This window comes from Alosa pseudoharengus, unplaced genomic scaffold, assembly GCF_046254945.1.
Source record: "Alosa pseudoharengus isolate Yale_2024_CS ecotype anadromous, Long Island Sound unplaced genomic scaffold, YU_APseudo_1.1 YU_APseudo_1.1_scf_9, whole genome shotgun sequence".
Classification (NCBI taxonomy): domain Eukaryota; kingdom Metazoa; phylum Chordata; class Actinopteri; order Clupeiformes; family Clupeidae; genus Alosa; species Alosa pseudoharengus.
The window spans coordinates 25530346-25542845 of NW_027468881.1; the positions used below are offsets into that span (position 1 = coordinate 25530346).

The following is a 12500-nucleotide window of genomic DNA, read 5'->3' on the forward strand; positions in this document are numbered from 1 at the left end:
CACACACACACACACACACACACACACACACTACAAGGTGAAGAAGAAGGTGACACAAACAGACGTGACACCTAGGTACACATATAAATAGGCACACATAATCACAAGTACACACATGTGCGCGCACACACACACACACACACACACACACACACACACACACACACACACACACACACACACACAGAATAGAGAATTCTCTTTTGTGGGAGCGAGCACAGGGAAAGGAGCATTCTTACCAAAACAGCTAGGCTAATTACCAGACGCTGTTAATTGTTGGGGGACGGTTAATTGTGCACACACACGTATGTGTGTGTGTGTGTGTTTGTGTGTGTGTGTGTGTGTGTGAATGGATGTTTAAGTGGGAAGCATGCTGCTGATTATCAGTTCCTCGCAGGTTGGCTCATGTTCTACTGGTGCCATGCATGGGGAGAGGACAGGTGCAGAGGAGGGGTCTCCATAGATGCTCCTGCTCGAGCCGCCACCTTCCCCATCACCACCCTCCCTCCCCCCTCCCACACATACACACACTCATACACTCTACTAATGGCCACCATTGTCGTCCCATTCATTGCTTATTCCCTGTGCTGCTCCTCGATTGTAATTACTCAATATTCTAATAATTAACACCAGGCTCTGTTATTAACAAAGAAGAGCTTGGGTTTCAGCAGCATTCATTGGGACACTCCTCCTTAAAAGAAAGACGATGAAGCATGTTTCTCATAAAAGCCCAACGCTGTACAGAGAGAGCAGACCTGCACGGGCAATGGCTTGGCAATCATCTGACTTTTCAAATGAGTGTTAAAAGCAGCTGGTGACTTCTCCGGATAAACATTTAATCAGTAGCATCAGAGCAGGGTTTAACTGTAACTGGCCACGTATATACTAGTAGTAATTTAAATACACTGTGGAAAAAAAGTGTTTAGTGCAAATGGCTGGGGGGAAAAAAACGATAAAAGGTAACATTAGCCATAAAAGCTTAATTTATTGACCCTGGCCTTGTAATGGAAGGAAATGGTGTTTAAGGGAAACCCATAGAACACATTATCAGCCTGACCCCACGACTCCAGGCGTTCAACAAAGTGAAATATTTCACAAATAACAGCGGTGACCAGTCTGAGGTCAACTACAAATGCTGCTGCAGTCCCAACAAGACATACAGAAACAATGAGCTCAGATGCGTTTATCAGTCTAGTCATATCACCATTACAGCACACACACACACACACACACACACACACACACACACACACACGCATGCGTTCATCAGTCTAGCTCATCACTATTACAACACACACACACACACACGCACACACACACACGCATGCGTTCATCAGTCTAGCTCATCACCATTACGCCACTTAAATAGGGAGCAAGATGGCAGGCCTCGGAACACTACAGGGATACCATGTAAAAAATTACTGGGTTATGGATAAGGGGATGGCTAGATAAATCTGGCTCGGTACATCCATACAGTGGACTGGTGGCTCAAAACACACACACAATCATACACGCACGCACAGCACACATACAAACACACACAGACACAAAAACACACAAACACACACAGACATACACACGCACACATACACACAAAAACACACAGACACAGACACACACAAACACACACACACACACGCACACATACACACACACAAGGAAGCACACACGCATGCACGCACACACAGACACATAAAAACACACACACAGGCACGCACGCATGCAAGCACACACACACACGCACACACACACACACACAAAAACCTGCGCAAATCTTAAGATAAACCCCAAAAGAGTGCCAGTACTCCCGACACAGAGGGCCAGTGAGCCACTGAATAATTCACAGGGTCAGATCTGGATAAGGTGGGCAGTCCTACCACGAAGGAGTACACACACACACACACACACACACACACACACACACACACACACACACACACACACACACACACACACACACACACACAGATATGGATAAGGTGGGGAGTCCTACCACAAAGGAGTACACACACACACACACACACACACAGATATGGATAAGGTGGGGAGTCCTACCACAAAGGAGTAGAGCTGAGAGGAGTGTGTTTGGAGCTCTGGTCTGCACTCTCCCACACACAGGGACACCGGACCTGGAGCGGCATCAATGGGAGCAGGGTCCATTTCACACACTATCCTGTAAAATAACGAGAAGACACACACACACACACACACATTTAGGCTAATTCACACTGTAGGAGGATTCAAACAGAGCAACGCAATGATCAATTCTCTATTACTGATGATAACACAAAAAATGGTGCAACCAATTATAGAAAATCTCTGCAAAGCCAAGACAGTTGCGTAAGAGTGAGAGTGGCAGGTAATGCTGTATTCCTGGCCAGGCGTTTGCAGAGCCCTCGCCGTGAAGCTGCGTTTGACCCCAGCAGGCCGCTCATGCATTATGGATCCCACGTAAAAAAACCTGCTGCTGTACGATCATCAGCATGCACCTGTGTGTGTGTGTGTGTGTGTGTGTGTGTGTGTGTGTGTGTGTGTGTGTGTGTGTGTGTGTGAGAGTGTGTGTGTGTGTGTGTGTGTGTGTGTGTGTGTGTGTGCGTGTACGTGTGCGTGTGCGTGTGTGTGTGTGTCATCATCAGCATGCACCACAATTCCCTATTGATTTTTTTCACACTCATTTCTGAATGTAATTTTCACTTGGCCTCCATGATGGCTAAGGGGGCATATAGCGCAGGCTATATATACTATATATACATATAGATATATAGAACCCCCTAGGGCTGCCTCGAGACTATATCTGTGGCCAACCGTGCACAACCTGGCATGAGACTTCTCAGTGACTGGGCATCATAAATACAGGCCAGCCAGCCCAGTGTGGTCCCGCAGCTCAGCACAGCCGATTTAAATCAAGCCTGAGGAGGCCTATTGATCGATAGAGCTTTATCATACGCTGTGATCAGGTGTCAGGGAGGCTGGCAGCTCGCCAGATCAAATGACATAATAAACGTGGGACGGCAATCGATTGGCTCTCGCGGGACGCAATAAAGAACAAGAGGGAATCACTGTTGTCGTCCCAGGGTACGAACACGACGAGAGAAGGAGAGAGAGAGAAGTGTGTGTGTGTGTGAGAGAGAGAGAGAGAGATAGGGAGAGAGAGAGAGAGAGAAAGAGAGAGAGAGAGAGAGAGAGAAGAAGAAGAAGAAGAAGAAAGAGATGTTTGTGAAGTTGGCAGATTCACTGTTTTTTTCTCTCTTTTTTTCCCAGCACTGATCTCCCTGACTCGTAACTAACGACTCCCAGAACAACTCGGGTGTCCTGTCCACGGAGAGTGGAGACTGACACAGGATTTATGGTCTGGTGGAGGCCCGTAAATATAAAAACAAGGAGCTGAAGCGCCGCTACACCTAGCCTACCTGCCCTGCCCCATGTGGTGATTTCATTACTGCAATCAGTGGAGCAGAGAAGGGGTGGGGGTAGCGGGGCTGGGAGTCGGGGGTTGGGGGAGGAATTGCAAGATGGAGACTCAGACTCGGAGTGCGGCTTGGCAGTGAGTAAAGTTTATTTTATATTGTAGTGTGAGGTTAAGTAAGGCTTAAGTCTCCACGCTGTCGGCATTAGCCGAAAGAGGACGGGGTAAAAATCATGCTCTGTTCACAGTAGAACAGCAAATCGCTGAGCCATAGGTTAACTGAGGTGAAGACTAGAACATTCTCTGGGCTTTTTAAAATGAGCTCCAAAACATTGGGAGTGCAATGGAGGAGCCTCTAATCTGATGAACTAATCGTAACTGGGGGCTATTTCAGTGGGACTTTTCTGTTTAAGAGCCTGCAGAAAATCCAGAGTCTGCAAGAAAGACTCTCTTCCATTTTGAATTATAGTGTTACGCTGCGTCTGTGAATACTCATAGGTACTCAATCCTTAAATGTCCACATGTTCCGAGGCACTCAACTACAGCATCAAAAGCACGACAACAGCAAAACTGCCCTAGACATGAGGAGAACAAATCTTGTACATATCTTCAGATACACAAGCAAAAGACAAAGTCTTTCCTTTTCTCTCTCTCCCTCCCTCTCCTCTCCTTTTCTCTCTCTCCCTCCCTCTCCTCTCCTTTTCTCTCTCTCCGTCCATCTCCTCTCCTTTTCTCTCTCTCCGTCCATCTCCTTTCCTTTTCTCGCTCTTCCTCCATTTCTTCTCTTTTTCTCTCTCTCTCCCTCCATCTCCTCTTCTTTATGCTCTCTCCCTCCATCTTCTCTCTTTTATGTTCTCTCCCTCCCTCTCCTCTCCTCCCCTTTCCTTTCTCTCACTCTCTCTTACCCCCATCCTCTCCCACTCCCTTTTTTCTCTTTCTTGTTTCTCTTTCTGTCACTCTCTCACTTCCTCACTCTCCTCTTTTCTCTTCCTTGCTCTCTCTCTCCCTCTCTCTCTCATCCCTCTCTCTCTCATCCCTCTCTCTCTCATCTCTCTCTCTCTCCGCTGCTCCAACTGCCGAGGTGATGTCCTCGCGCCAGGCCCCCATTTCCTCCCTGACACGTCTGGCGGAGCCATACAAATGAATTCACTCCAGCAGTGTCCCGATTGGATTAAGCTGCTGTCAGGGGCGCGCGCCGCTGACAAATCGTCCCCCCGCAACCGGCGGCATGCCGCGCATCACAATTACACTCGGCCTGGCAGGACCGCAGACGCTGCCTGAGAGCTCCGCGTGCCGAGAGCGCCCAGGGTACGGCCAGGAGACAGGACACCGCCACATGCCACGCGGCCGCCTCGCTCCGGCACAGCACCACGGCGTGCCGTGCAGCGCAGCGCAGACTAGCGCAGCACAGCACAGCACAGCTCAGCGCCAGCTATTTATAGCAGTTTGAAGTAGCGCGCGAGAGGAGAAGAATGCAGCCGAGAGCAAAAAATTGGCAAATCGGCTCGAGGAGAATCTTTAAGTGTTTGGTGATTAGTTTACAATGAACGCAGCATAACGTCATATGAAATGAAAGATACACACGTAGTAATAGATTCTGAACATGCTTAAGATGCAAGAGAGATTGTATTAATCTATTTAATCTATTAGCAGGCAAAACACACCAAGGTTGCTAGTGCTATGTTTCTTGGTGCTAATTACTGGATTACACTCCACCGTTGAGGGCTGGCAGGTTTACTTGGATTACCTGTCGAGTTGTTCGCGCGGAACCACCTTAGCACAGGTGTGATCTCATTTGCATCTCACTAATGCGGTACGAGGCTAATTGGGTATGAAATGAAAAAGGCATTAGCTCAGTGGATTTCAGCCTGACCTCGCGGAACCTCATCAGCGTGTGCGTGTGCAGAGAGGAGAACCTCTCCTTTGTAGCACGACTACTGCTGCTGGCGCAATGTTCTGTTACCCTGGTGCAATGTTCTGTTGCCCGGGCCAAGGGGCAGAACTAGGGCAGCGGATGAATTAAGGTTAAAGGCTCCTAAGAGAGAGAGAGAGAGAGAGAGAGAGAGAGAGAGAGAGGGAGAGAGAGGGAGAGAGGGAGCAGTCGTGTAGCACTCTGACACACCGTGTTCCTCTATGTCCCTTGATGCCCAAAAGTCATTGTCTTTTTTTCCTCTCCTGTCTTCACTCAGTCGCTTTTTCATCGCTCTATTCTTTTTTTTACCACCTCAACACCACTTTTCTACACCGGTCCTCTTTTTCAGGTCTGCCTGGGTGTTGAAAAGTAATCGTGGGCTGTCGGATCTCCTGTTCCTTTGGGGGTACCAGGAATAATACTTGCAATAGGTTAGAGATGGTGGCCTTCTTGAGTACAACAACCAATCAGTGTATTTACTTCCTCATGTTTTTTTTTTCCGAGCATGCTCACAGCTAGACTCCAGCAACAACAAAAAATCAAAAGAAGCAACATGAACAAATTAGCTCATGCGCTAGCTAGAGGACTGGGCTGAACTTGGTTGTTTGGGTAGGACAATTAAGCAAGTAAACACACGCAGATGTTGAGGGATGAACACTGCTTGTTCCCTTAGGGGAGGACGGGCCAGTCTTAATTAGCCAAGCTTTCTGGTTTCGGGGCGCTCTAGGCCGACTGCTCCAGATTAACCCTTTTAAGAGGCCACTTCTGCTGTCGGCTGGCTACTGCAAAGATGCTTCCTGTCTCCTGTCGAATAACTGCAGGGATCGATGGAGCAGAAACAAACAGGGACCTAAGAGCTCGTCCAGACCAACAACACAACTGGGTTTGATCACTGCTGGCAAAAGAGGCTGGTTCATTAAGCAACTGAACAGAGCTACCAGCGCAGAAGAGAGGCTGTACAGAGGGTTGTATAATTACTACCAAAGAACAGAGAGATGAGACAGATCTGGTATCCTTCATTGAATCCAACCGATGGCAGCTTTTTTTCATCATTCTGCCGCCAAATGGGATGAAACTGCCGCCAGCACGCTCTGCACGTCCTCTAGCTTGTTCTATTTCCAGACGTCCTCCAGCCAAATCCAGTTAAGAGCATTTTGAATTGAGCCGCACAGTGTCCGTGATGTGTCTCTCGCAACAGTCTAAAAATGACCCAGTGATATTTCCAGTAGTAGTGTGATTATGGAGTCTACAGTCACTCCAGTGTGTGCTACCGTCCAAGTAATGGCACGTGTGACTCACTGTTCGGCGATGATGTAGCCGTCCTCCTGAGGCGTACACTGGACGCCGGCCACCTGCACGTTGTTGACCATCTCGGAGAAGGACAAGCCCAGGTTAAGGCCACGGATGATCACTCGCGTACCCCCTTCTGGCGGACCAGCCACTGGGGTGACCTGCAGAAACAAACAAAAAAAAGAGGTTTTAACAGATTTATTATTTTTTTATTCACATGCATTCGTTTGGTGTAACATTGTGTTCTGATGGAATTGTTAAGCCCCAGGCTTGAACCTGTCAACTCACAGTGTCCCTGACTGGGCGGTGGATGCGCTAGCAAAGAGACTAACCCTCATGGGTGCTGGGTGAAGTCGCTAAGGTGGTGGATTCAAGGATTCAAGGATTCAAGGATTTGTATGTCACACACATAGAGATACTGTCGTACAACATGTAGTGAAATGACTTTTAGCTGCTCAACTAGCGCCTGTGCAGAGGTGTAAAAGATAAAGAAAGATTTAGAAGGAATTTAATACACAGATGAGAGAGAAGGGGGTAAAAAAAGTGCAGTGTGTGTACAGTAAGTGCAGTATGGCAAGTCCATGTGATGAGGGAGTTTTACTGACCACAGGGCTACTGTGCTGGCTACTTCTACATCAGTGGTCCATTTTCTCCAAAGCACATGACAGTACAGAGCATGTGGGCAGGTGTACTCTATTACATGACCTTAGCATTGATAGCACCTTGCGCTACCAGTTGAGCTATAAGACCATCAGACAACAGCAAGGCAGTTTCTCACTTGGGTGTTCACCCATTTGACAGCAGCTAAACCTTCTGTGACCCCTCCCAAGCCTCTTGCAGTCCTGCAACCTTTCTGAGCGAGCACTTCAAAATATTTGTATCGAATCAGACAGGGATGTGTGACTCCACTCTGAACCCTGGTTTCCTCTGTAACTCCAAAAGGTCACACACACTGTCAGCAAGAGGCAGGGGAAACATGTATTATGCACTACTCTGCACATTTCCTCCTATTAACGCCATAGCAACACAACACCTGTTCTCTTCCTCCTTTTTTGTCATGCTTATTTTTGTGGTTTTGATTTATGCATTCATAAATGAGGTTTTGTTCAACATAAAAATGCAGGATTACATTAAAAAACTGGAAACCGGCCGACTCTGGTTCCTCACCAGCTCCGTTTTCTGTTGCCACGGGCAATAAATCTAACATGGGACCATATTAGTGCGGCCCACCTTCTAATAAAACACAATATGGCTACCCAGCACGACCTTGGCTCTTGGAGGCATGGAGCCTTCTGTGCAGTAAAAACCACGGGAGGTGTAGGGCCTTGGCTGGTCTCCAGTACTTACCACTAGGGAGAGAGAGAGAGAGAGAGAGAGAGAGAGAGAGAGAGAGAGAGAGAGAGAGAGAAAATGGTAGTAGTAACAGAGGGAGAATATGACCCCGAGAGAAACACCGAGAAAGGAAAGAAAAGGGGGATAGAGACAACAAAAATAAAGGAAAGGAAAGGAAAGGAAAGAGAGCAGCTAGTGGAGAAAAGTCACAGAGAGTCAAAGAGAGAAGTGTAAAGAAAGTAAGAAGAAAGTAAGAAGGGAGATTTACATGTAGAGCTGACCACTGCACTTGCATCAATATGCCATTAGGGGCATGCTTGTTGGGCTAAAACCACCAATGTGTGCAAAATCATGAACCCGAATCATGACCAGCGTCACAACTACAACACCCCCCACCAACACACACACACACACACACACACACACACACACACACACACACACACACACACACACACACACCCCAACCCCTCTCCACCCCCATAGTCCATCTCCCCCAGAGAGTGGCAGTAGCCGGAGCCCAGCGGGACGTCTGCGTTGTAATCTAGTTTTAGTGGACATTAATTGCTCTGGATGTAAAGTAAGTGTGTCACCGCACTGCCAGAGGGCTCGAATACATGAATCTTTTATTGCCGCTCGGGCTCGCAGGGCTGGATGGGGAAAACACGGCTAGCGCTGGATGCTACGCTAAATATACCCGTGTCAAGCGGAGGCGGCAACAATTGGAGTGGACTTTTACAATGGTTCTGTTATATAAGCAGCCGAATAAGTTTAGGGACTGAGTTCAGGGATGGCGGAAATAAGGAACTTCAGAGGCACTCCTATTCAGCGAAGTGCTAGATAATTAAAGTACGCTGATGTCAGTCCCCAGCAAGGACCCTGACCGATTTCGCCATAGAGCAAAGGCAATTAACTCCTATAGCTCCCTTGAAATCAGCTTTAAGCACGACATTCAAGCCCTTACAAGACCTTCATTCATGAGAAAAGTGTCTCTGAGCACAAGTGACTCTTGAACGGACCGGAGCCAGATGAGAGCCAGATCCGTGCCAGATCCATGCCAGACTCGGCAGCTCTACAGGGATAAATATCAAGTTGCGTGTTTCCGCACTTCAAAAGCATCAAAGGCTCTTTCTCCAAGGACACAGAAGCTCCTTGTGTGACCAGCGAACCACCCACTGCTCACCTCTCACACACACACCCACCCACCCACCCACACACACACACACACACACATACACAGACAGCTGTGTCTGTAGCTGCGTCTGTTGCTCCAAGATCTGCAGGTCTTTTTTTTCTTTCTGTCTTTCTCTCTTACTTCTGTCTTTCCAGATGGCTGTAATTGAAGGGGACTGGAGCGTCTCTGCGCCTTTGCGAGGGGGTCAGGAGTCAAATCTGAGTGGAGCTTTATGGGGGAATTGTTTTGTACATATCCTTTACCCTCGGGCAATATGGGCCATGAACATACACTTGTGCACAGGCCCTCTCTCTCTTTCTCTCTCACACACACACACACACGCACACATACACACACACACACCCACACACACACACCCACACACATAAATGCATAATGTGAGCCAATCTATTGACCCCCCAGTGTGACGAAGATGCCTTATTCTTCATGAGCACAATCCACTGACTTCCCTCGGCATGATCCACTGGCCCTCTCCACGTGGGGCCCTCCCAGCGGGGGGCATTCCCCAGCAGGCTCCCCTTATTTGTCAGCTGCCTGGGGTGGTTCAGGGCGTGTGGAGGGGTGTGTGTGTGTGTGTGTGGACGTGCAGGCAGTAATTACGAATGACTGTGCAGAGGAGGATTGGAATGGAGAGGGGTGTGTGTGTGTGTGTGTGTGTGCGTGTGTGTGTGTGTGTGTGTGTGTGGGCTGCAAGGAGCGGGGTGTGTGGGGCATATAAGATTTTGGGGAGGAGAGTTGACCTACATGGAGATAAGAGGGGGTGATCGTCTTTATGGCCCCTAATCCAGAAGAGATCATCCAAAAAAAAAAAAAAAAGTTGGCTCTTCAGAGGCCGAGGGAGAGAGAGAGCTGGCACCCCGGTGGAAAGTCACGGGAGAAAGTGCTCTGGAAATCTGGGCCAGTTTGTATACAGTATATATAGCTTATGGTTGAAACACATCCAATGACTAGAGTTACAATGAAAATGTAAATGTAAAACAATTAAGCTAGAGTAATTCCATGCTAGGCATAAACACTGAGGCATTAGTTAAATAATCTTTAATTTCCTTCATGGCCCCAACAAACTAGCTCTCTTGTAAACTAAACAATAAAACTGCATATAATCCTAAAACTGGAATGTTAACATGCACACAGATTAAAACTGACATTCAAACCCCATTGTGCCTGATATTGTTGGGTGTTTGCAAACTGTCCCTAAACAACAAGGACAATGGGGCCATGGGGGAGATGATCTCTAGGCACCAGCGCATGGAAAGAGGGAGACTGAGGTGATAGTCTTTAATCCCTAATCCAGACAAGACCCTCGAAGAAACCAACTCTGTCACAGCAGGCGCTAATCCAGAAGCAGTGTCACTGCAGCAGGAGAGTCAGGGGGACAGCAGCTCAGGGCAGCAGGGGCCAGTTGGGGTATTTATCCCAAATCCTGGTAAATAAGGAGCTCGGAGCGATACTGAAAGATGAGGAGGGGAGAGATGCCAGTCCTCTGGGACTGCACCACCAGTGGCCAGTGGGGGGCATTTCAAAGGCAGGAGGTCCGTGTGCACATCCCAGGCACATAACAGGACAAGGTGAATCCAAAACACTGCAGGAGAAAGAGAGTGCACAGCACTCCACACATCTCCTCTGTCACTTTTTCCACTTTTTTTTCACTTTGTATTTTTGAGCGCCTGATGAAGACTATGAGGGTCCAAAGGTTGAGGGTGTGTGGACTCCTTTTTACCACCAGTTGTAAAGCCAGATGAAGAGCAGATTGGAGAACCACACCCCCTTGTAAGACGCCTTGCTGGAGAATATCATGTGTGGATATTAATCAAGTACCAGAGGGATAGCCTAGGAGGCCCCCCAAAGACTGTGAGTCATTGTGGAGCTCATGCACTCCATTCATCTCACTGCTATTTATCTCCAAGATTCATCTGTTTCAGACACGGCCTCTGAATGACTGCCATTGACACGGCGGATTGTCTGTCCATTAGTCTCATTTCCCCGTGCCACTGTTTCTATTCTCCCCCTCTCCATCTTTCATCCGTCATTTCAGACGTGTTCTACAGATACGTGCCGATCCAAACTCCAATCCAAGAATAAAAGGTGAGAAGAAAGGCCTTGTAAAGAAAGGCTCTTACAGACTGCTCCAAATGGAGATATTCCTTCAGTCTCTGCAGACTCTGATGTCGGTCTCAACCTCATCGGGCCCATATCTGCCTGGTTTTGATTGATTGAATTGATTGAAAGTGTTTATTGACGTTATTGTAGAAAATATGTTTCTTATAGAAATTGATAGATAAATAAAATGTATCTGTACATTATCCGTCAAGAAGACAAAACATAATAAAGGCCTTGGGGTTATTTCCATTGTAGTTATTGAGATATTGCATATAACTTTATAAGTGTTATACATTGACATATTGCTTATCAGTTCAGTTTCCCTGGTGAAGAGAGGAACTTGGATACAATAGGCCATTGGCTTATACTGACTCTTATACAGTAGTTTAAATAGTGATGTCTACTAAGTTTAACTAGTCTACTCTAGTTTAAATTTGAGCCTGAGCCTGTGTGCTGTTTAGTAGTTTAGTACCTGAGGGAGGTTTGAGCCTGAGCCTGTGTGCTGTTTAGTAGTTTAGTACCTGAGGGAGGTTTGAGCCTGAGCCTGTGTGCTGTTAAGTAGTTTAGTACCTGAGGGAGGTTTGAGCCTAAGCCTGTGTGCTGTTTAGTAGTTTAGTACCTGAGGGAGGTTTGAGCCTGAGCCTGTGTGCTGTTTAGTAGTTTAGTACCTGAGGGAGGTTTGAGCCTGAGCCTGAGGAGAGGGGGCTGGCGAGGCTGGTAGCCATCGGAGACGCCATTGCTTTCCACTCGCTCCCACACACCGCTTTAAATGGAGATGTTTCTCCCACCTCTCTGCAGAGGATATGACACGTCTCCTGGGGTGGCCATAATGAAGTAGATTCTCTGGAGGTGTTATGTGGTGAGAGAGAGAGGTGTGATCCTCTCTGCCTTGGCAGCGCCTCTGAGCTGCTTAAGGTTATGCAGGTTCGTCTGTTTGTGTGTCTGTGTTCAGGGCACAAGCGCAATTTACCACGTGGAGAAACCGCAATAGCTACAATATGTTGGGCTTCTTCCTGCGGTGCAAATTAGGTGCTAAATACTTTATTTTGCTCTTAAATGCCGTGTGGTTAGCGACAATGGACGTGGCACAGGAAAGGAGACAGGGAAATTGGGACTTCGACACGGCTTTTTGAAATTTTGCCTCTTCAGCAAAAGAAAGAAGCAGTGGTGACTAGTCTGATTAACTCAGACACACACACACACACACACACACACACACACACACACACACACACACACACACACACACACACACACACACAGTC

General features: G+C 47.6%; 1 protein-coding gene across 1 annotated transcript in view; it reads right to left on the minus strand.

Annotated features, from left to right (window-relative positions):
- The window catches only part of plxna2 (plexin A2), a 225566-nt gene that overhangs the window by 65994 nt on the left and 147072 nt on the right, over window positions 1–12500 (minus strand). The window contains exons 12-13 of the mRNA XM_076277363.1: window positions 6618–6769; window positions 2056–2173 (exon numbers count right to left, since the gene is read on the minus strand). Of these exons, the coding sequence (XP_076133478.1) occupies window positions 2056–2173; window positions 6618–6769 (270 nt within the window). The remainder of the gene's footprint in view (window positions 1–2055; window positions 2174–6617; window positions 6770–12500) is intronic.